This window comes from Hemitrygon akajei, chromosome 25, assembly GCF_048418815.1.
Source record: "Hemitrygon akajei chromosome 25, sHemAka1.3, whole genome shotgun sequence".
Classification (NCBI taxonomy): domain Eukaryota; kingdom Metazoa; phylum Chordata; class Chondrichthyes; order Myliobatiformes; family Dasyatidae; genus Hemitrygon; species Hemitrygon akajei.
Window position 1 is genome coordinate 3,740,844 of NC_133148.1, and position 22,853 is coordinate 3,763,696.

A 22,853-nucleotide genomic window follows, 5' to 3' on the forward strand; every position below is an offset into this window, starting at 1 on the left:
AGTGTGGGGGAACGGGATCCCGGTGGGTTTAGTGTGGGGAACGGGGTCCAGGTGGGTTTAATGTGGGGAACGGGATCCCAGTGGGTTTGGTATGGAGGACAAGGTCCCGATGGGTTTAGTGTGGGGAACGGGATCCCAGTGGGTTTAGTGTGTGGAACGGGGGTCCCGGTGGGTTTAGTGTGTGGAACGGGGTCCCGATGGGTTTAGTGTGGGGAACGGGATCCCAGTGGGTTTGGTATGGAGGTCAAGGTCCCGGTGGGTTTAGTGTGGGTGACGGGGGTCCCGGTGGGTTTAGTGTGGGGAACGGGGTCCCGGTGGGTTTAGTGTGGGAGACAGGGTCCCGGTGTGTTTAGTGTGGGAACGGGGTCCCGGTGGGTTTAGTGTGGGGAACGGGGTCCCGGTGGGTTTAGTGTGGGTGACGGGGTCCCGGTGGGTTTAGTGTGGGGAACGGGGTCCCGGTGGGTTTAGTGTGGGGAACAGGGTCCCGGTGGGTTTAGTGTGTGAAAAGGGGGTCCCGGTGGGGTTAGTGTGGGGGACAGGGTCCCGGTGGGTTTAGTGTGGGGATTGGGGTGCCTGTGGGTTTCGTGTGGAGGACAAGGTCCCGGTTGGTTTAAGGGAGGCCTGCAGTGTAAGATGCCCTCCCAATTGCGCCTTCCTCTGCAGACAACACATCTCCCACTGCCCACGTTCTCTGTTCAGAAACGATCATCTCCCTCTTTACAGACCGTGGATTTGCTAAGGGGGTATGAAGATGTCCGTGTCCCAGTCGCTGTCTTACAGAGCACTCTCTGATCTACAGGCTGTCCTTGGGGTCACACACCAAGACAGACATTCAGCTGCCAGAAGGTGATTTACTCGGGGACAGACGATGTTTGGTCTGCTGAAAACTAGTTGGTCTTCCAGCCCAGCGAGAAGAGTGCGGAGGAATGCTGCCGACTGGCACAGGGAGGCGCTGGAGCTCGGTACAGCCAATGCGAAGGCTTGCTGGGGAAGGGCCACAGCTCGGGCTCCTCCCACTGCCGCACGCGGAGGCGCTGAGGTGGGTGGAGAAGCTGCTCGAACAATGGGAGGGCCATCATCCCAGAGACACTTCATCAGGAACACTTCATTCGGAGTCTGAAGAGACTGGGTGTGTCACCACATTCGGACCGGCTGCATCACTGCCCGGTACGCAAGCTCTAATGCACAGGATCGGAAAAGGCTACAAAGGGATTTAGGCTCAGCCAGCTCCATCACGAGCACGTCCTCCCACCTTTGAGGACATCTTCAAAAGGTGGTGTCTCAAGAACGGGGCATCCATTATTTGAATTTCACCACCTGGTGCGATGCTGCCATCGAAGAGGAGGTACAGGAGACAAAAGACCAGCTTCTTACCCTCCGCCATCAGATCTATGAACGGTTCATGGACCCATGAACTCTACCGTTCTTTTCCTGTTTTGCTCTATGGATGCATTTATTTACTTATTAATTGTGGTGATTTTCAAAGACTTGCACTCCACTGCTGCAAACTTCACATTTCGGGGCATTTGTCAGTGATAATAAACCTAAATCAGAGTGTTTTTGAGCCAGGGTGGGGTGGAGTAAAGGAGGGGTGCAGTGAGGTGGGGTGGGGCGAGGTGGGGTGGGGTGAGGTGAGGTGGGGTGAGGTGGGGTGGGGTGAGGTGAGGTGGGGATGGTGGGGTGGGGTGAGGTGAGGTGGGGATGGTGGGGTGGGGTGTGGGGTGGGTATAGGGAGGGGAGGGGAGGAGTGGCATAGTGAGATGGGGTGGGGATGGTGGGGTGGGGTGAGGTGAGGTGGGGATGGTGGGGTGGGGTGTGGGGTGGGTATAGAGAGGGGAGGGGAGGAGTGGCATAGTGAGATGGGGTGGGGTGCGGTAGGAGTGGGGTGAGATGTGGAGCGGTGGGGTGGACTGAGTTGGGGTAGGGAGGGATGAGGTCGGGTAGAGAGGGAGAGGTGGGGTGGAGAAGAGTGCAATGGGGTGAGGAGGGCAGGGGTGGGGAGGTGTCGGTGGGATGAGCTGTGGTGAGGAGGGGTGGGGTGGAGTGGGCTGGGGAGTAGTGGGGTGGAGGAGGGGTGAGGTCGGGTAAGATGGGGTGGAGTGGGGTAAGGTGGGTTGGAGTGGGTTGAGGTAGGCTGGGGAGGGATGAGGTGAGGTGTGGTAAGGTGGAGCCAAGTGGGGCAAGGTGGGGTGAGGTAGGGTAGGGTGGAGTGTGGTGGGGTGAGGTGAAGCGGAGTGGAGTGAGGTGGAGCGGAGTGGGGCAAGGTGGGGTGAGGTAGGGTAGGGTGGAGTGTGGTGGGGTGAGGTGGAGCGGAGTGGAGTGAGGTGGAGCGGAGTGGGGCAAGATGGGGTGAGGTGGGTTGGGGAGTAGTGGGATGGAGTGGGGCAGGGTGAGGTTGGGAGTAGTGGGATGGAGTGGGGTGAGGTGGGGTAGGGTGGAGTTGGGTGGGGTGAGGAGGAGCAGAGTGGGGTGGAGTGGGGAGTAATGAGGTGGGGTGGGGTGGAGTTGGGTGGGGTGAGGAGGAGCAGGGTGGGGTGGAGTGGGGAGTAATGGTGAGTAATGAGGTGGGGTGGGGTGGACCTATGTGTATTTGTGAGGTTTTTTTCACGTTTACATCACATGGAAGTAAAGAGTAGTTTAATAATGTTTTTTTCACGTGTATATAGTCGCACCATGAATAAACTCTGTTTTTGATTTTTTTTTAAATTCCATCAAGACCCATTCTACCCCCACACTCCCAGCATCTCCTCCCGCCCCAAATTCCACTTCTCCCTCACACACTGAGTGGAGCTGTGGACATTTCCCAATGACCCATACATCTCTGGGACGTGAGGTGGGGAGGGGAGCGGAGTGGAGCTCCAGAAATCACGGAGACCCTTCGCCTGCTTAGCTTCCTGTTCACCAACCCCATGCTCGCTCCTTCCCGCAGAACCCTGCCCTCCCCTGCGCCCCGGCTCCACAATCCCAGCGTCTCGCGCGCCTGGTCACCTGTTGTAAGCATTCCAGAAGTGTTCGGCGTTGCCCAGAAAACGGTTGTCGGTGAGGAGGGCCCTGTAGGTGGTCACCAGCTCACAGTTGTTTGACATTTCCTCCTGAAGTGGTGGGGGGGGGGGGGGTATAGAGTGAAGAACAAAATGGTCAGGAAATTAATGTCTGCAGGAAGGCAGAGATGCCCTCATGTGGGCTTGCAGGAGTGATGGGCTGATTGGCCTCCTCCTATGAGAGGTGATGGAGGGTGTATAGGAGGGGAGGGATCCTGTTCCATTGAGTTAGGGCCCCAGGGAGACAGTCGCAGGAATATTTTGTACAGGTCCGGCCTCCCTACCAAAGGAATGCAAAATGTATGACAGAGAGTGCAGTGAAGTTTCTCTCGATCAGTGACAGGGACAGGGGTAGGGGTAGGGGCCTGTCCCATGAGGAGAGGTTATGCAGACTGGACTTGCACTCTCTGGGGTTCAGGAGAACAAGCGGTGATCCAACTGAAAATGCTCCCCGGGTGCGGCAATTTGGGGTACGTACGCGGATTCTCCCGGACCGGGATATCCCAGAGGCTCTGCAACTCAGAATAAGTGGTCAACTGTTCAGAATGGGGATGGGGAGAAATTCTTCCTTCCATCCCCATCGGAGGAAGCTGAATCTCTGGAATTCTCTCTTCCCTCAGCCCCGGAGGGAGATGTGCCCGTGAGTTTTGGATGTGAGGGGGGAGACAGAGATGATGCAGGGGGCTGGGGCTGGGGTAGATGGTCGACCCTGATAGAATGGGATTGGGGGAGATGTGGGGAGGGAGGCAGGTTGGAGAGCAAGAAGGAGCAGAGGTCAAATTCTCTCCTTTTTCTGGGGTGGTACAGCGGTTAGCTCTCCTGCCTCGTACCTCCTCAGACGCGGGTTTCGATCCTGACCTCTGCGTGTGTACGTGCACGGTGAGAAGATTGGGATGCCCGTCAGAGGGCAATGAATTCCAGGCAGTCACAAAGAAAGAGAAAAAACTTCAGGCACCAGAAAACATTTGAGAAGTTACTTCGGGTCCTCGTGGAGGAAAGGTGATGAGGTAGTTGAAGAGACTGACGGGGGGGGGGGGGCGGAAAGAGGCCGTGGGTGAAGTTGAAGGGAGCAGTGACCCTTGGGGACAAAACACACACAAACACACAATCAACTGTGGGGTTGGTGTGGGAGGGTGGGGGGGTGCGGAGCGAGTGAAAACCATCATCAAAAAACACTTACCTGACTGAAGAGGTGGGCAAGGATCATGTCACTCAGGGAGCTGGTCAGACCCGAGATCTGAAATCAAAGTCACAGGAGATTAAAGCCCGGTTAGATCCCAGCATGTAATCCACTCCTGGGGGTCTGTTATTCTATATATAAACCCCTGCCCACCTCCAGCACCCCTGGCCTGAATGCAGTCAGTGGCCACTATATTCTGTCCACCTGCTCGCTAATGCAAATATCGAATAAGCCAATCAGGTGGCAGCAACTCGATGCATAAAAGCATGCGGACATGGTCAAGAGATTCAGTTGTTGTCCAGAGCAAACATCAGATGATAAACGTGACTTTAACCATGGATAGTTGGTGCCAGGTTGGAGTATCTCAGAAACTGCTGAACTCCTGGGACTTCCATGCACAATAGACCCTAGAGTTTACTGAGAACGGTGCGAAAAAACACAAAAAAAACAAATCCAGTGAGTGCAGGTTCTGTTTGCAAAACTGCCTTTTTAGTGAGAGGGGTCAGGAGAATAACCAGACCGGTTCAAGCTGACAGGGCAAAGGACCATCTCTGAATGCACAGCACGTTGAACCTTGACGCAGATGGGCTACAGCAGCAGAAGACCAGGCCGGGTTCCACTCCCGCACCCGATAAAGTGAAGCCCTGAACCCTGCATCAGATTCCAGCCGTTACGCAATCTTTTAACCTTTCCTAAATTACTTTTCCAATTTATAAAGCTTAACAGTGCACAGACTTTTATGTATATTTCTATCTTCTCTTCTTAGGCGAATGTTTTTTTTTCTAATTATCCATTATCATCCATCAGCTATTTTCTTTGGTAGTTGGTAGGGGGTTGACTTTTTTTAATATAAAAAATTTATTTTATGATGTATGACCTATCTTTAAGTTTTTGATTACGGAGTGGTAAACCGTTATGTGTTGTGCTATAACATTTTGATCAATTTTATTACAATATATGGATGTACACAAGTTCTGTTGGGATGTATCTATGTGTTGCACTCTGTAAATCTTGTTTTTTCTTCTGAATAAAAATACTGAAAAATAAAAAAATAAAAAATAAACTTCCTCCCCACCCCGTACACCGTTTAGATTCCGGCATGTGACTCAGTCCAGGTTTCCTGTTAGTCTACACATAACCCCCTGATCCCTTAGGTTAGACTCTAACTTGCAAGTCCTACTATTTTATAACTCCCTAACCCATGGATTAGTTCCTAGCTTGGATCTCCCTCCCAGATGCCTGCCTGTGTCCCGCAGTGGTCCCTACATACAGCTGATCTTGTCCCTGGATTAGACCCCAGCCTGCTGCCACCTCACAGATATCTGTCGATGCCCCGCAGTGGTCCCCACCCACACCCTGGCCTTACCCCTGGATTAGACCCCAGCCTGCTCCTAACTCTCGGATATCTGTCGATGCCCCACAGTGATCCCCACCCACACCCTGGCCTTACCCCTGGATTAGACCCCAGCCTGCTCCCAACTCTCGGATATCTGTCGATGCCCCGCAGTGATCCCCACCCACACCCTGGCCTTACCCCTGGATTAGACCCCAGCCTGCTGCCACCTCACAGATATCTGTCGATGCCCCGCAGTGATCCCCACCCACACCCTGGCCTTACCCCTGGATTAGACCCCAGCCTGCTGCCACCTCACAGATATCTGTCGATGCCCCGCAGTGATCCCCACCCACACCCTGGCCTTACCCCTGGATTAGACCCCAGCCTGCTCCCAACTCTTGGATATCTGTCGATGCCCCGCAGTGATCCCCACCCACACCCTGGCCTTACCCCTGGATTAGACCCCAGCCTGCTCCCAACTCTTGGATATCTGTCGATGCCCCGCAGTGGTCCCCACCCACACCCTGGCCTTACCCCTGGATTACCCAGCCTGCTGCCACCTCTCGGATATCTGTCGATGCCCCGCAGTGATCCCCACCCACACCCTGGCCTTACCCCTGGATTAGTCCCCAGCCTGCTCCCAACTCTCGGATATCTGTCGATGCCCCGCAGTGGTCCCCACCCACACCCTGGCCTTACCCCTGGATTAGACCCCAGCCTGCTCCCAACTCTCGGATATCTGTCGATGCCCCGCAGTGGTCCCCACCCACACCCTGGCCTTACCCCTGGATTAGACCCCAGCCTGCTCCTAACTCTCGGATATCTGTCGATGCCCCACAGTGGTCCCCACCCACACCCTGGCCTTACCCCTGGATTAGACCCCAGCCTGCTCCCAACTCTTGGATATCTGTCGATGTCCCGCAGTGGTCCCCACCCACACCCTGGCCTTACCTTCGATGCCGCCCAGTCTATCCATCCCTTGGCGTTGTGGTCAATGTTCAGGAGGACCAGCCCCTCCACGAGATCGGGGTTGAACTTCTGTGTGAAGGACAGGGTGGGGATTCAGCCACATGGCCCAGTGCAGGTGTTCCCCACACCCCTCCCATCACATCAGGCAGGGCGGGAGCGCACGCGTGGGTGAGCAAGGGTCATGAGGGGTTAAAGGGGCAGGCGGTGAGCTTCAGAGGTACATAGCTAGAAGTATGGGGAGGGGAAGGGTGGGGTTAGGGACTGGAATGGGCAGGGAGGAAGGCAGTGAGTGGAGGGGGAAAGCAAGGGGGAAGAGTGAGAGGGAGAGAGGAGACAGAGGAGGAGGAGTGGAGGGATCAGGGAGGAAGGCAGAGAGTTGAGGTGTGAGAGTAAGGGGGATAGAGAGAGGGGAGTGGGTGGGGAAATGGGAGAAGGAGGTGTCATAGTGTCATAGAGCACCTACAGGCCCTACCATCCAGTCCATGCCAATCTATTAATCTGCACGGTGCCATCAACCTGCACCCAGACCATACCCCTACATGCCCCTCCCATCCACGTGTTGTTCCAAAGTGTTGAAATTGATCCAGCATCCGCCATTTCTGCTTACGATTCATCACTCACTCCCACCACCTTCTGAGTGAATCCCCCTCACGTTGCCCTTTAAACATTTCGCCCTCCACCCTCAACCCATGACCTTAAGCTCTAGTCCCACCCAAGCTCGGTGGGAAAAATCTGTCTACATTTACCCTCTCTATACCCGTCATAATGTTGTATACCCCTATCAAATCTTCCCATAATTCAAACTCTCCAGATAACTCAGGTCCTCGAGTCAAGGCAATATGCTTGTAAATTCTCTCTGTACTTTTTCAACCTTATTTATATCTTTCCTGTAGGCAGCTGGTCAAAAATGTACACAATACTTCAAATCAGGCCTCACCAACGTCGTATACAACTTCAACATAACATCCCAATTCCTGTACTCAATACATTCATTTATGATGGCCAATGTGCCAAAAGCTTTCTTTATGACCCTATCTAACTGTGACACCACTCGCAAGGATTCCCAGATCCCTCTTATACCGTACTCCTCGGTGCCCTACCGCTCACCATGTAAGTCCTACCCTAGTTTGTCTTCCCAAAGTTCATCGCCTCGCACTTGTCTGCATTAAATTCCATCTGCCATTTTTCAGCCCGTTTTCCAACTCGTTCAGATCCCGCCGCAAGCCATGATAGCTTTCCTCACTGTCACCACACCCCCAATCTCGGTGTCACCCATAAATCTGCTGAACCAGTTAACCACATTGTCAGCCAGATCATTGATATCGATGATAAACAAGAACAGACTTAGCACCAATCCCTGCGGCACTCCGCTGGTCACAGGCCTTCAGTCAACGAGGCAACCATCTACCACCACCCTCTGGCTTCTCTCGCAAACCGACTGTCTAATCCAATTTACTACCTCATCTTGAATGCCAAGCAACTGAACCTTCCCGACCAATCTCCCACGTGGGACCTTGTCAAAGGCTTTCCTAAGGCCCATGCAGACAACATCCACTACCTTGCCTTCATCAACTTTCCTGGTAACTTCCCTGAAAAAGATTGGTTGGACGTGACCTACCATGCACAAAGCCATGTTGACTACCTCTAATAAGTCCCTGCCTATCCAAGTACTCATAAATACAGTCCTTTAGAATACCTTTCAACAACTGATTTCAAGCTCCCCAGCCAATAATTTTGTGGTCTATTTTTAGAGCCTCTCTTGAACAGCAGAACAACATTGGCTATCCTCCAGGCCTCTGGCACCTCACACGTGGCTAAGGATATTTTAAATATCTCTGCTGGGACTCCTGCAACTTCTGCACCAGTCTCCCTCTGAAGGATCACATTTATCCACACCAGTTTTCCTCAAGACAGCAAACACCTCCGCCTCTGAATAGAGTCCATTACCTCTTTGCTGCTTTGCCTCACTTCTATAGACTCTATGCCCATCTTTCGCGTAAATACAGGGGCAAAAAAATCCATTTAAGATCTTCCCGTCTCTTTTGGCTGCGTGCATAGATACCATTCTGAACTTCCAAAGGACCAACTTTGTCCCTTGTTATCGTTTTGCTGTTGTGGTGGTACATTGGGCAGCAACCTTGCCATTTCTTTAGCAATTGTCTGTTTTCACGAGGTTGAGTGGTTAGCTTGACGCTCGACCTTGCATGCAAGGAACCGGCTGGATTCGAACACTACTGGCCGGCCATGTTATCATTTTGCTCATCACATACCTTGAGATCTTCCTTCACCTTGTCTGCTGGAGCAACTGCATGCCTTCTTAAATGTTCTCTTGCATTTCTTATACACCTGAAGTACCTCATTTGCTCACCTATAGCTACCATGCACCTAATTTTTTTTTAAAATCAGGGCCTCAATATCGCTTGAAAATCGAGGTTCCCTGAGCCTGCTATCCGTGCCTTTTAGATGGAGCAGAAGGGGGAGGGAGAGGGTGGTGGGAATGGTGAGGGAGACTAGGTGGGTGTAGAGGGGGAGTGAGTGAGGAGTCGTGGGCGAGGGGCCAGGGGGTATGGAGAAGGAACAGAAATTCACACGTCTCAGCAAGACTCACCGCGAACATGGCCAGGATGTAGGCACCAGCTCCCACTCCCACTCCGATAATACTCCGGAAGCTGGGGAGAGAGACAGACGGGTTGAAATATCCTTCCCACCATAGTTACATCTTTCATCACCCACTCTAATCCCCCCCCAGAAACCCTCCTCGTGCTGATTTGAGCTTTGTAGTGGCCCTGACTCTCGGCTTCTGTGCCAGCCTCCACACTGCAGTGAGAGAACCGCCCCCCTTTCTACCCCCAATCCCCCTCCCACTGTGGACACCACCCCTCGTTCCTGAGCCCGATCCTCACACTATCCTCCCACTGAGTTAAAATATCAGCCTCAAGATCCTGGAGGGAATTAACACCCCCACCCCCCCAACTCCATTACCCAACCCAAACCAGGAGCTACAGGTCGATGGATCTCTGGAAGGGAAGGGCACATGGGTTGGGTGGGGGGTGGGAGAGGAGAGGAAATTCTCTCCATTCCTCCTTTCATCTGTTCCTTTCCCTCCCTATCATCCCCCTTCCCTTCTCCCATATCCCCATCACTCTCACTCGCAATCTGATTACCCCACCTTTGCCCCAACCGCTCTCTTTCGACCCATTACTCTCCCTCCACACCCCTCCAGTCCCCTCCATTCATTCCCTATGTCTTACTTTCTCTCGTTTGAATCCCAGCACTTCTCCCTCTTTCCACTCATCCTTCACTTATGCTCTCTCTGTCTAACTGCACAAATGCTCTCTTTTCACCACCCCTCCTCCTCACCTCATCCCCTCCATCTCTCTCCACCTCCTCCCTCTTTCTCTCTTCACCTCTCTTGCTTCACTTCCCCTCCCTCTCTCCCCACCACTTTCCTCTCTACCTTCTTCCTGTCTAACTACCCCCTCTATTTTCTCCACTCCACCTAACACTCCCCTCCCTCTCCTCACTCCCTCATCTCCACTCCCTCTCTCTCTCTCCTCAAACCCCACCCTCCATTCCGCCTTCCTTCACTCTCTCTCACTTCCCCTCCAAATGCCCCTCACCTCACTCCACCCTCTCTCCACAGCCTATCTCCATTCAGCTTTCTCTCTCTCTCTGTCCTCAGTTCATCCCTTTCTTCACTCACCTTTCTATCTCCACACCCCTCTCTTCCCCCTTCTTCACTACCCCTTCTTTCTCCACACCCTCGATCTCTCGTTCCTTTGCTGACTTCCTTCATTCCGATGCCTCCTCAGCCCTCTACCCCTCAGTGAGAATATATCCTCATCAGTTACCCGCCTACTTCAGCGCTCAGACACCCCCAACCCCCTTCCATCAGCCTTTAAAGATCCGGATCTCCATGGGATTAAGCTCTCTCCTGTAACCACTCCAGGAATTCCTCTGCCTTCCTCTTCAGGACCTTGCCAGCCTCTGGAGAGCAGGGGATCAGGGACGAGAGGTGATCACCCAGTTGTGGACAAAGGTGGCCAGACAGCGGCTCAGGAGAAGCTTGGATGCAGCACCGGACAAAACTTACTTGAAGTACTGTAGTACACAGGTTAACATCTCACAGAGCTGTTCCATCGAAGGGTACTGGTACCTGGGAGAAAAACACACATCAGAAGCTAAAACCACACCATCCCATCATCCAGGGACAGGGTCAGAGGCAGGGTGAGACTCCCTCCACACCGTCCCGTCACACACTCCCAGGGACAGGGTCAGAGGCAGGGTGAGACTCCCTCCACACCGTCCCATCATCCAGGGACAGGGTCAGACACAGGGTGAGACTCCCTCCACACCGTCCCGTCACACACTCCCAGGGACAGGGTCAGACACAGGGTGAGGCTCCCTCCACACCGTCCCCTCACACACTCCCAGGGACAGGGTCAGACACAGGGTGAGGCTCCCTCCACACCGTCCCGTCACACACTCCCAGGGACAGGGTCAGACACAGGGTGAGGCTCCCTCCACACCGTCCCGTCACACACTCCCAGGGACAGGGTCAGACACAGGGTGAGGCTCCCTCCACACCGTCCCCTCACACACTCCCAGGGACAGGGTCAGACACAGGGTGAGGCTCCCTCCACACCATCCCGTCACACACTCCCAGGGACAGGGTCAGACAGGGTGAGGCTCCCTCCGCACCGTCCCGTCACACACCCCCAGGGACAGGGTCAGTCACAGGGTGAGGCTCCCTCCACACCGTCCCGTCACACACTCCCGGGGACAGGGTCAGACACAGGGTGAAACTCCCTCCCCACCGTCCCGTCACACACTCCCAGGGACAGGGTCAGACACAGGGTGAGGCTCCCTCCTCACTGTCCCAGGGACGGGTTTAGACTCTGAAATGATCTTGGGTTGTAATCTCTTTCCTTCATGGCCCAATCTTCCTCTCCACATCTGCTGTATCCAGCCCTAGCAGTACCCGATCAGTGTCGAAACGATCCCTCCCACCATCCTACTCTTGTCGAGGTCAGGCTCAGAGGCGTCAAAGGCTCCTTATACGTTAAGCTTTTCATCTATAGAAACATTCCTGTGACCTCCTCTGCACTCTCTCCAGGGTCAGAACTTTCTTTCTTGGATACGGGGCCCAAAACGGCTCACAATATTCCAGATGCGGTCTGAGCAATCCTCTCAAAAACTTTCAGCAGGTTTTCTCCACTTACGGAATACTGACATCGAATGCCAACCGACAGGGTGCTGAAAAGGTTGGGTAGAGCAAACATGGAGAGGATGATTCAATTCGTGGGATAATCTGGGATCCAAGGGCACAGCTTCAGAAAAAAGGGATAATCCTTTATAATGCGGGTGAGGAGGGACTTGTGAATCTGTGGAGTTTGTTCCCATAAGGGGAGGAGGAGGTTACGTCAATGGGTGCATTTAAGGCACAGATTGAAGGGGTTTTGATCAACAAGGGGTTAAGGATTATAGGGAGAAGACAGGAAAACAGAGTTAAAAAGAAACAGTGATTGAAGGATGGAACAGAATCGACGGGCTGAATGGCCTAATTTGCTGCTACGTCTTCTGGTCTATTGCATTTGTCTTCTTTACTACCGACTCAACCTGTAATGTAATCATGCGGGAATCCTGAATCGCTGGATTCTCACCCCATTTAGAAAGCAGTCCACGCATTTAATTCTTCCTACCAGGGTGAGGTGGAGATCACAGTACATCATAACAGCATTTCCCTCAGCGTGACTTCAGGAGGGAGGTTGGTGCACGCGCTCCTATATACATGCACAGAGCAGAGGAACAGCTTAGATCCGCTTCAGTTTGCCTACCAACACAACAGGTCGACAGTAGATACCCTTCTATACGCTCTTCACTCAACCCTGCATCGTCTAGACAGAACGAAATGCTCTTCATTGACTACAGCTCAGCATTCAATACGATCATCCCCTCAAAACTAATTCATGAGCTCCAAGACCTAGATCTTCAACTTCCTCACTAGTTCGGATTGCCAACAACTTCTCCGCACCACGAGGCTCCCCGCTCCACTCACTCTATGACTGTGGGCTGAGCACAGCGTCAATGCCGTATTTGTCTGCCGATGACTCCGTTGTCCTAATCAAAGGTTAGGAGGGAGATTGAAAATCTGGCCGAGTGCCACCACAACAACAACCTCTCACTCAATGTCAGCAGGACCAAGGAGCTGATTATCGACCAGAGGAGGAGGGAACCAGGGGTCCGTGAGCCAGCGCTCATCGGAGGATCTGAGGTGGAGAGGCCCAGCAGGTTTAAATTGCTCGGTGTTATCATTTCAAAGGGTCTGTCCTGGCTCCAGTACATGAGTGCGGCAACAAAGAAAGCACAGCAGCACCTCTACCCTCTTTGAAGCTTGCAAAGAGTTAGCATATGGCATCTAAAACTTTGACAAGCTTCTGTATTCGTGTGCTGGAGAGGATATTGACTGGTTGCATCGCAGCCTGGTACGGAGACACCAATGCCCTTGAACGGAAAGCCCACAAAAAGTAGTGGGTGCGGACTAGACTATCAAGGATAAAGCCTCCCCTGGCATTGAGCGCATCTGTACGGAGCGCTGTCCCCTCACCCCGCTGCTATCAGGACGAAGGCACGGCATCCTCTGAATCCACGCCACCAAGTTCAGAAACAGTTATTACCCCTCAGCCATCTGGCTCTTGAAGCAGAAGGGATAACTTCACTCTCCCCATCACTGACCTGTTCCCAGAAACCCTGGACTCACTTTCAAGGACACTTCATGTTCTCGATTATTTATTGTATGTATGTTTATTTTTCTCTCTTTTTTTTTTAATTTGCACGGTTTGTTTGCCCATCCTGTTAGGTGCAGCCATTCATCGATTCTAATGTAATTCTTGTATCTACTGTGAGTGCCCGCAAGAAAATTAATCTCAATGTGGAATTTACTTTGAACTTTGAAAAATAATGAGGGGCATAGATAGGGTGAGTGCTTGTAAGCTCTTTTTTCCCATCAGGTTGTGTGAGAATAAAACTGGAGGTCATAGGTTCAGGGTGAAAGGTGAAATATTTAAGGGTAATCTGAGAGGATTATTCTTTACTGCAAGTGGACCGGTTGATGGGGGTCCATTGGTAACATTCAGAAGAAGCTTGGATAGGTATATGGATGGCAGGGGTATGGAGGCTCTAGGATTAGTAGAAGTAGATAATACTTGGCATATACTAGATGGGTTGAAGTGCTTGCTTGTGTTCTGTAGTTATCTTTGACTCTCTCTGTATCTCGGTATATGAGACGGTAGTAATCCACATAGGTGGGCATATTTCTGGGCTCCCAAAATTAGCCAGGTTTCAGGCCTGCCACCTTCCTTGGAGTTCATGGCACAAGAATCTCCCCAGTGCCGACTCGGGACTCACCTCAGGCTTCCAGGTCCATAGACGACACTCCGATTTGGGCCTCGCCCCCGACCCCCACTCTTTCTTCCACAGGCTGTGGGCCAGGGTCAGTGGGGTGAGGCCTACATAGGGATTCCGATCCACAAGAAGGCAGGAGGGAAAGGACGGGGAGTCAGTGGGCCGAGGGCAACTGTGTTCTGCTCCCTCCATGGGGTGAGCGGAAGCTGCGTTCGGGAGGGCAGAGATTGGGGCGGGATCCAAATCTGGGCCCTGGGCTTTGGGCCTTACTTACCCAGTGGGGAAAGGGGCGGCTCCTTCCTGTTGCCCGAGAGCATCGATGTGACATACAACAAAGTTCTTGGTGATCTCCAGCATGTCCTCAAACTTGAAGAGGCTGTTGAAACAGGTCTTATCTGCGCAGGGGAGGGGGTGGAGGAAGAAGACGGCCATGAGTCCGTGAGGGAGGAAGGAAACCTCCCTCCATACACCCCAATTCCCAACTCCCCCTCCCCGCTAACCCTGCGGACCAGACTTTGCTCAGCCCACAACCTCCTGTCCCACCAGGACTCCAAATTGAAATGGCAAACCCAGTGGTCCTCCAACATCGACGTGTGACCTCCCGTCTCAGTATTTCCTGCTTGATACACCCCACCCCGCAGTGCTCCCTCCTCGCAGCCTTTCCTTCCTCACTGCCCACACAGCCTGCAACATTCCCTCCTCGCTGCCCCTCCCACGGTGCCTCCTCCTTGCTCGTACCCCCATAGTGCTGTACGAGGGGTGACTGATAAGTCTGTGGCCTAAGGTAGAAGTAGTCAATTTTAGAAAACCTAGCACATTTATTTTTCAACATAGTCCCCTCCTACATTTACACACTTAGTCCAGCGGTCGTGGAGCAAACGGATCTTGGACCTCCAGAAAGTGTCCACAGATGGGTGATTGATAAGATCGTGGCCTAAGGCAGAAGGAGATGAGTTATACAGCTCTCGTTACATCCACATGTAGTTCAACTCTTCGAGTGATTATACAGAAAGTTTGAAGTTACTAACTCATCTCCTTCCACCTTAGGCCACGAACCTATCAATCACTCCTGCTGTGGACACTTTCTGGAGGTCCAAGATCCGTATGCTCCACGACCGCTGGACTAAGTGTGTAAATGTAGGAGGGGACCATGTTGAAAAATAAATGTGCTAGGTTTTCTAAAATTGACTGCTTCTACCTTAGGCCACGAACTTATCAATCACCCCTCGTACCATCACCATCGCTAACCCACCTCGCTCCTATTCCCTCCTCACCATCCCTTCCCTGGCACCCCCTTCCCACTGCCCATCGCCAGCGCGGCTCCCTTGCCACCCCTCCTGCGTTGCTCCCTCCCCTCTGCCCCTCCCCAGCGCTCTCCCCACGTACGGTTCAGTCCAACGTCGTGGTAGGTGAGGATAGCGGGGCGGTTTCCCCGGGGGGAGCCATGGATGGTCACGTGCACAGACCCAAAGGGAGTCTCCACATCATACTCCTGGGGAAAGGAAGAGCAGGAAAGGGGGTTGGGGTGCAAACGGGGACAGAGAAAGGAGAGAGTGGATGGAGGCGGAGAGAGAACGGGAGGGGAAAGGGAGGAGGGAGAGGAATAGAGACGGAAGAAAGGAAGAGAGGGAGAGAGAGGGAGAGAAATATAATTGGTGAGGGAATTAATCTGATAGCAGGGAAAAGCTGGCCCTATAAATTCATCCGTCTGTCTCATTCACTCACTCGCTCCCTCTCTCTCCTTCCTGCTCCTTGCATCTTTCCAGTCTGCTGCTCTCTCTCTCCCTGCGCCTCTTTCCTCTCTGCTATTGCTACTCTGTACTGCTGTCTCCCTCTCTCTCTCTCTCTCCCTGCACCTCCTTCCTCTCTGCTGCTCTCTCTCCATCTCTCTCCGTCTGTCTGTCTCTCTCTCTCCCTCTCCCTCTCTCTGCCTCTGTCCCTCTCTCTCTCCTGGACACACCCACTCTCCACCACATCCAGCCGGGAATTTGCTTGCTGGTGTGACATTCCCCTCTGAAGGTTGACTGACCATCTCAAACAGCAAGTCGATTTTCCCTGAGTCACTTCTCACTATCGGCTTATCCCGGGAGTTTAATACACCTCTCACCAAAAACTCCCTCTCTCTCTCCCCCCACCCTCTTTTACTCTTTCTCTTTCCCTGTCGCTGCCTCCCTCTCCCTTCCCCCTTTCTCTCTATCCCTCTCACCCTGACCCCAGATCTCTCTCTTTCTTCCTTTACTTGTCTGTCCCTTTGACCTTTCCTCCCTCTCTTTCTGGCCCCCTCGCTCTCTTTCCACAACTGTTATATCTCTGTCCCTCCCCCCTCTTTCTCCCCATCCCTCTCTCTTACCCACCTCACTCTCCCCTTCCCCCCCCCATCTCTGATCACCTCTCTCCCGTGTCTCTCTCTCTGTCCCTCTCTGCCTCACCCCTGCATGCCAATCGATCCCATCTGCCAGTCTCCCTCCCCAGGGACCCCCTCCCCGCATCAGGTTTTTGCTCTCCTGCCTGCCGGTTCCCTGTGGTAACTCTCGACTCCTCCCACCAGACAACCCCTTGAGAAACGGCCTGTGGGAGGGGGAGAGCTCCCCTTGGCCCCCTCACACCGTTCCCCTTCCTCCCCACTCTCTGGCTGAGGGGCAGGAGCTGGAAAACCAGAGGACAGTGCAAGGTCACCGAGTATTCTCAGCATCTCAGTCACCACCCGCCCCATCCGGGTTTATAGGGGAGATGGTGAGGAGGGGGGCCTTCCCTTGTGCCAGTCCAAGTCCAGGGGTGTCGTACTCACCCCAGACCAGCGTTCCAACATCGTAATCACGAAGAGGGATGAAGTCTTGGCTGTGACAAAATAGTTAATGCAGGGAGGATTCTCTCTCCCTCTCTCTCTCTCTTTCCTTTTCTCTCCTTCTCTCTCCTCTGCTTCCTTCTCCGTCTGTCTCCCTTGCCTTCTCTCACTCACGCGCACACACACACATACACACACGTCAGTAAACCAGCCTCGGTCTCCTCCCCCCAGCCTACTGATTGGTTCCAGGCCCGGGACCACTCTCTGGGTCAGGAATGGCCCAGGTTTCAGGGACAGTGCGCTGGTGACTCCTTGGACCTTGTTTTCTCCCTCAATCCGCCCCCACCCCTACCAACCTGCGTGGGACACAGTAGTGGGGAGTGGGGTGTGGGTGGACACCATTTGCATCTCCCACCTCTGTCGCACAGGGACTGAGATATAGGTCTTGGCTCCCAGTTGAATACACAGCTCCCTCCTCTTCCCCTCCCTCTCTCAATACTCCTCCCTCACCCCCCTCCTCTCTCCACTTCTCGCTCCCTCAGAACTCCTGCACTATCCCCCCTCACTCTCAACTCCTACCCTCCACACCCACTGCAGCCCTCCACTCTCTACCTCACTCTCTACCTCAGGCCTCACCCCCACCCCACGAACTGGACTCCCTCCTCGGCTGCCCTACCACTCAACCCCTGAACCACCTCCTTAAGATGAGGGGGACCCAGGTCAGGAGGTTTGCCCAGAAACACTAGCTGCAGAATCAAGCCCGCGACCCTGAAAATCAAAGCCAGCATTTATTCCCCCTATCCCTCCTTGCCCCTTGACCAGGTCAGCAATGTCAAAGGGCATTTAAGGGGTCAACACGCATCGGTCAGGCCTGACCTAGAGTCACGTGGGGAGCCAAACCAGGTCTGGGCAGGAACACACTGATTATGGGCAGGATTAAAGACCACTCGGCCCCTCCCCAATCTGCTTTCCCTGTTCAACAGGATCACAACCTCCTCATAATGTCAACCCTGCTTCCCACCTTCTCATTCTCCTTGCTTCTCCCTCTCTCATTCCTTACCCTTCCTCACTCCTTCATCTGCCTTTCTCTCTCTGCCTGCAATCCTTTTCTCCCTAACACCCTCCTTTCCCCCCTCCTTCCCCCTCTCTCCCCACCTCTCCCCCTCTCTCCTCTTCCCTACTTCTCCCTCCTTCCCCCTCTCTCCCCACCTCTTCCCACCTCTTCCCCTCTCTCCTCTTCCCTATTTCTCCCTCCTTCCCCCTCTCTCCTCCTTCCTTGGAATGTAATGGTGAGGTTGTATAAGACATTGGTGAGGCCGAATTTGGAGTATTGTGTGCAGTTTTGGTCACCGAATTACAGGAAGGATATTAATAAGGTTGAAAGAGTGCAGAGACGGTTTACAAGGATGTTGCCGGGACTTGAGAAACTGAGTTACAGAGAAAGGTTGAATAGGTTAGGACTTTATTCCCTGGAGCGTAGGAGAATGAGGAGATATTTGATAGAGATGTATAAAATTATGATGTGTATAGATAGAGTGAATGCAAGCAGGCTTTTTCCACTGAGGCTAGGGGAGAAAAAAACCAGAGGACATGGGTTAAGGGTGAAGGGGGAAAAGTTTAAAGGGAACATGTGGGGGGCTTCTTCACACACAGAGTGGTGGGAGTGTGGAATGAGCTGCCAGATGAAGTTGTAAATGTGGGCTCACTTTTAACATTTAAGAAAAACTTGGACAGGTACATGGATGGGGGGTGAATGGAGGGATATGGTCCAGGTGCAGGTCAGTGGGACTAGGCAGAAAAATGGTTCAGCACAGCCAAGAAGGGTTAAAAGGCCTGTTTCTGTGCTGTAATGTTCTATGGTTCCTTCTCCCTCTCTCCCCCTTCCCCTCTCTCACCTCCCCATCTCTTCCCTCCTCTTCTCCCTCCCCTCCTTCCCTCCCTCTCCCTCCTCCATACTTTTACACGGTGACCCCTGGTTCTAGGTTCTCCCACAGGAGGAAACACATGCTCCCACAGCCAACCTGCCAAAACCCCCACCCCCACCTCAGATGGGAGATAATATCAATGGAAGTCCCAGGAGACCCCACCCCTTTCCCAGTAGGAGGTCTGTGCATGACTCCATCCCACAGGGGAAGAGAGGGGGGTGGTCGGGGAGGGATAAGTTCCTGAGGTTTACTGTCCCATACTGGACGAACCTCAACTCTGTTCAGTGACAAACCCACCCCCACCCCCCGGACCTCTCAATTCCCTGTCCGATGGAAATGAGTAGGGGGGCTTTATTCCAGGAGGTGGGGGAGTGGGAGGGAGGGGGATGGGAGAGAGGAGATGAGGGGGGTATGTGCATGTGAGAGAGAGAGAGAGAGAGAGGGGGGGAGAGGGAGAGAGAGAGGTGTGGGGAGGAGCGGAGGAGGTGAGAGAGGAGAGGGGAGAGGTGGGGAGGGGGGAGAGGGGAGAGGTGGGGAGGGAAGAGAGAGGTGGATAGATGTGGGGTAAAGGGGAGGTGTGGGGAGGAGAGTGGGAGGGATCTGGGAGAGAGGCATTGAGGAAGGGAGGAGAGTTGGGAGGTGTGAGAGAGGGGAAGGGTTTAGGGAGGGGGAGGATTGAGGGAGAGAGGAGGAGGGATGGGGAGTGAGTGGGAGCAGTGGGACGGGGAGGAGAGATACTGGGGTGAGAGGGAGATGAGAGGTAGGCCGATATTTGGAGGAGCGAGGGAGAGGGATGGGGACAGAGAGGAAGAGTGGCGGGTCAGGGAGGAGAAGAGGTCATGGAGGTGGGAGGTACGAGTTGAGGGAGAGATCTGGAGTGGGAAGAGGGGTGAGGGAGAGATGAGGAAGTGGTGGGGCAGGGAGGAAGGGGTGTGATAGAGGAGGCGGAAGTGAGATGGGAGGTGTGGGGGAGGGGTTGAAGGAGAGGGTTTGAAAGAGAGGGAAACCTGGGGAGGGAGGGGAGAAGGGAGGAGGACATAGTATGGGGGTGGAGGTAAGATGAGAGGTAAAGGGGGGAGAGAGGGAGGGGTAAAGGAGGGGGTTTCAGAGAGCGATGGGTGGGGGGAGAGAGGGAGACCTGGGGGAGGGGAGCAATGGAGCAGGGGGTTGATAGAATGGGGGTGAAGAGATGGGAGATGTGGGGGGAGAGAGGGAGCATTAGGACAGAGAGGGGAAGGTGTGAGGGAGGGAGGGTAGGTGTGGAGGTGGGAGAGGGAAAGGGGTGGAGGTGGGAGAGGGAAAGGGGTGGAGGTACAGAGAGGGAAAGGGGTGGAGGTGGGAGAGGGAAAGGGGTGGAGGTGGGAGAGGGAAAGGGGTGGAGGTACAGAGAGAGAAGGGGAGCATTGGAGTGAGAAGGAGGAGTGTGGGAGAGGGATGGAGAGGCCAAGGGGGCGCGGGGGGATTGTGAGGGCTGCAGAAGGCAGATGGAGGACTGGGGAAATGGGGAGAGGAGGAGGGGATTGAGGGAGGTAGGGGAGGGACTGAGGAGTGGAAGAGGTGCAGTAGGAAGAGATGGGAGGAGGAGGGGTGAGGCGTGGAGAGGGAGAAGAGAGCAGAGAGGAGGGGAGAGAGAGGATAGTGGGGGAGGCAAGCAAGGGAGGTGCAGAGAGGAGGGGGGAGGGTGAGAGTGAGTGGGGAAGGGTCCACATTTCCCTCCCTCCACACCCACCCTCGATCCTCTCTACTCTGAGCCTCTTCAGTGCTGTCTCATTCCCTCTTCCCCACCACAGTTCAGTCCACTGGCCTCGAGGGGGTTAACCCCTCCCCAGTCACGGCCAGACTAGGTGGTCGGCGCCCCTGAATGAACCTCGAACTGCGAGGGGAACAGCATCAGCAGTGTGATCAGAGAGGGGAGACTGGGGTAGGGCGGGACGAGGGGGGGAGGTGGGGAAGCAGAACATGACACAGGCACAAAGTCACGCTGACCTCTCGCGCAGGCAGCTGTGACTGGATTACTAGTTAAGGCTCTGCGGATTACAGCCTGATTAAACACGCACACCGCCAGGACCCTGGGCGAGGAATTCCGTATCCTAGCAGAGGGAAGGAACCGGACCTAGAATCCGGCAGGAATAAAAGGGGCCCGAGCAGAGGGTCTGTGGCATCTGAGAGGGACCTGATGCCAAGGGAGGCTCACACACACACACACACACACAAATTCCAGTCAGCATGCAGTTGGAGACATAGTCATCTCCCGGGCAACAGCTTAACCCCTTCACAACACCGCTCATTCCACACTCTTCCCGGCCACAGGATCCCTAAAGTCCACGGACACTCTCCCCCCTCAACGAAACCCCTCCCCTGGCCAGAGACTCACTGGGACCCTGTGTCATCGGAGCAGGGGGAGGGGAGGGAGCTGGGACGCTGGCGAGATGGACTGACCTGCCCTTCATCCAGGAGGATAGCAGCGGCGATGGGGGCTTCCTGCAGAGAGAGGGGTGGATTAGACGGGGGTCACTAACTCTGCATAAACCTCTCCTCCTCTTCCCTCTCTCACACCCTCCCCTCTTCCCTCTCACTCCACAACCCCAAACACCCTCCCCCTGTTCCCTCTCACTCCACAACCCTAAACAACACCCTCCCCACTTCCCTCTCCCTCCACAACCCTAAACACCCTCCCCCTGTTCCCTCTCACTCCACAACCCCAAACAACACCCTCCTCCTCTTCCCTCTCACTCCACAACCCTAAACAACACCCTCCCCCTTCCCTCTCCCTCCACAACCCTAAACACCCTCCCCCTGTACCCTCTCACTCCACAACCCCAAACAACACAATCCCCCTCTTCCCTCTCACTCCACAACCCCAAACACCCTCCCCCTGTACCCTCTCACTCCACAACCCCAAACAACACAATCCCCCTCTTCCCTCTCACTCCACAACCCCAAACACCCTCCCCCTGTACCCTCTCACTCCACAACCCCAAACAACACCCTCCCCCTCTTCCCTCTCACTCCACAACCCCAAACACCCTCCCCTGTACCCTCTCACTCCACAACCCCAAACAACACAATCCCCCTCTTCCCTCTCACTCCACAACCCCAAACAACACAATCCCCCTCTTCCCTCTCACTCCACAACCCCAAACACTCTCCCCCTGTTCCCTCTCACTCCACAACCCCAAACACTCTCCCCCTGTACCCTCTCACTCCACAACCCCAAACAACACAATCCCCCTCTTCCCTCTCACTCCACAACCCCAAACAACACCCTCCCCCTCTTCCCTCTCACTCCACAAACCCACCCTCCCCTCTTCCCTCTCACTCCACAACCCCAAACAACACCCTCCCCCTCTTCCCTCTCACTCCACAACCCCAAACACTCTCCCCCTGTACCCTCTCACTCCACAACCCCAAACACTCTCCCCCTGTACCCTCTCACTCCACAACCCCAAACACTCTCCCCCTGTACCCTCTCACTCCACAACCCCAAACACTCTCCCCTGTACCCTCTCACTCCACAACCCCAAACACTCTCCCCTGTTCCCTCTCACTCCACAACCCCAAACAACACAATCCCCCTCTTCCCTCTCACTCCACAACCCCAAACACACTCCCCTGTTCCCTCTCCCTCCACAACCCAAAACAACACCCTCCCCCTCTTCCCTCTCACTCCACAACCCTAAACAACACCCTCCCCTCTTCCCTCTCACTCCACAACCCCAAACAACACCCTCACCCTCTTCCCTCTCACTCCACAACCCTAAACAACACCCTCCCACTCTTCCCTCTCACTCCACAACCCTAAACAACACCCTCCCCCCTTCCCTCTCACTCCACAACCCCAAACAACACCCTCCCCCTGTACCCTCTCACTCCACAACCCCAAACAACACCCTCCCCCTCTTCCCTCTCACTCCACAACCCTAAACAACACCCTCCCCTCTTCCCTCTCACTCCACAACCCCAAACAACACAATCCCCCTCTTCCCTCTCACTCCACAACCCCAAACAACACCCTCCCCCCTCCCCTCTTCCCTCTCACTCCACAACCCCAAACACTCTCCCCCTGTACACTCTCACTCCACAACCCCAAACAACACCCTCCCCCCTTCCCTCTCCCTCCACAACCCTAAACACCCTCGCCCTCTCTCCACTCCCTCCACAAACCTAAACAACACCCACCCCTTCCCTCTCCTTCGACAACCCTAAACAACAC

At 54.3% G+C, this 22,853-nt stretch overlaps 1 protein-coding gene across 4 annotated transcripts in view; it reads right to left on the minus strand.

Annotated features, from left to right (window-relative positions):
• Positions 1-21,124, minus strand: part of LOC140716333 (protein NDRG2-like) — a 35,490-nt gene extending 14,366 nt beyond the window's left edge. For 2 of the 4 annotated variants that reach the window (XM_073028951.1, XM_073028950.1), the window contains exons 1-8: positions 16,719-16,904; positions 15,317-15,422; positions 14,205-14,325; positions 10,620-10,682; positions 9,135-9,195; positions 6,509-6,595; positions 4,222-4,278; positions 2,989-3,092 (exon numbers count right to left, since the gene is read on the minus strand). In XM_073028951.1, the coding sequence (XP_072885052.1) occupies positions 2,989-3,092; positions 4,222-4,278; positions 6,509-6,595; positions 9,135-9,195; positions 10,620-10,682; positions 14,205-14,325; positions 15,317-15,422; positions 16,719-16,739 (620 nt within the window). In that variant the 5' untranslated portion in view covers positions 16,740-16,904. Of the gene's footprint in view, positions 1-2,988; positions 3,093-4,221; positions 4,279-6,508; positions 6,596-9,134; positions 9,196-10,619; positions 10,683-14,204; positions 14,326-15,316; positions 15,423-16,718; positions 16,905-21,079 lie in introns of those variants that run through there. The other 2 variants (XM_073028953.1, XM_073028952.1) reach the window with 2 other exon arrangements.
• Positions 21,125-22,853: the final 1,729 nt, after the last annotated feature.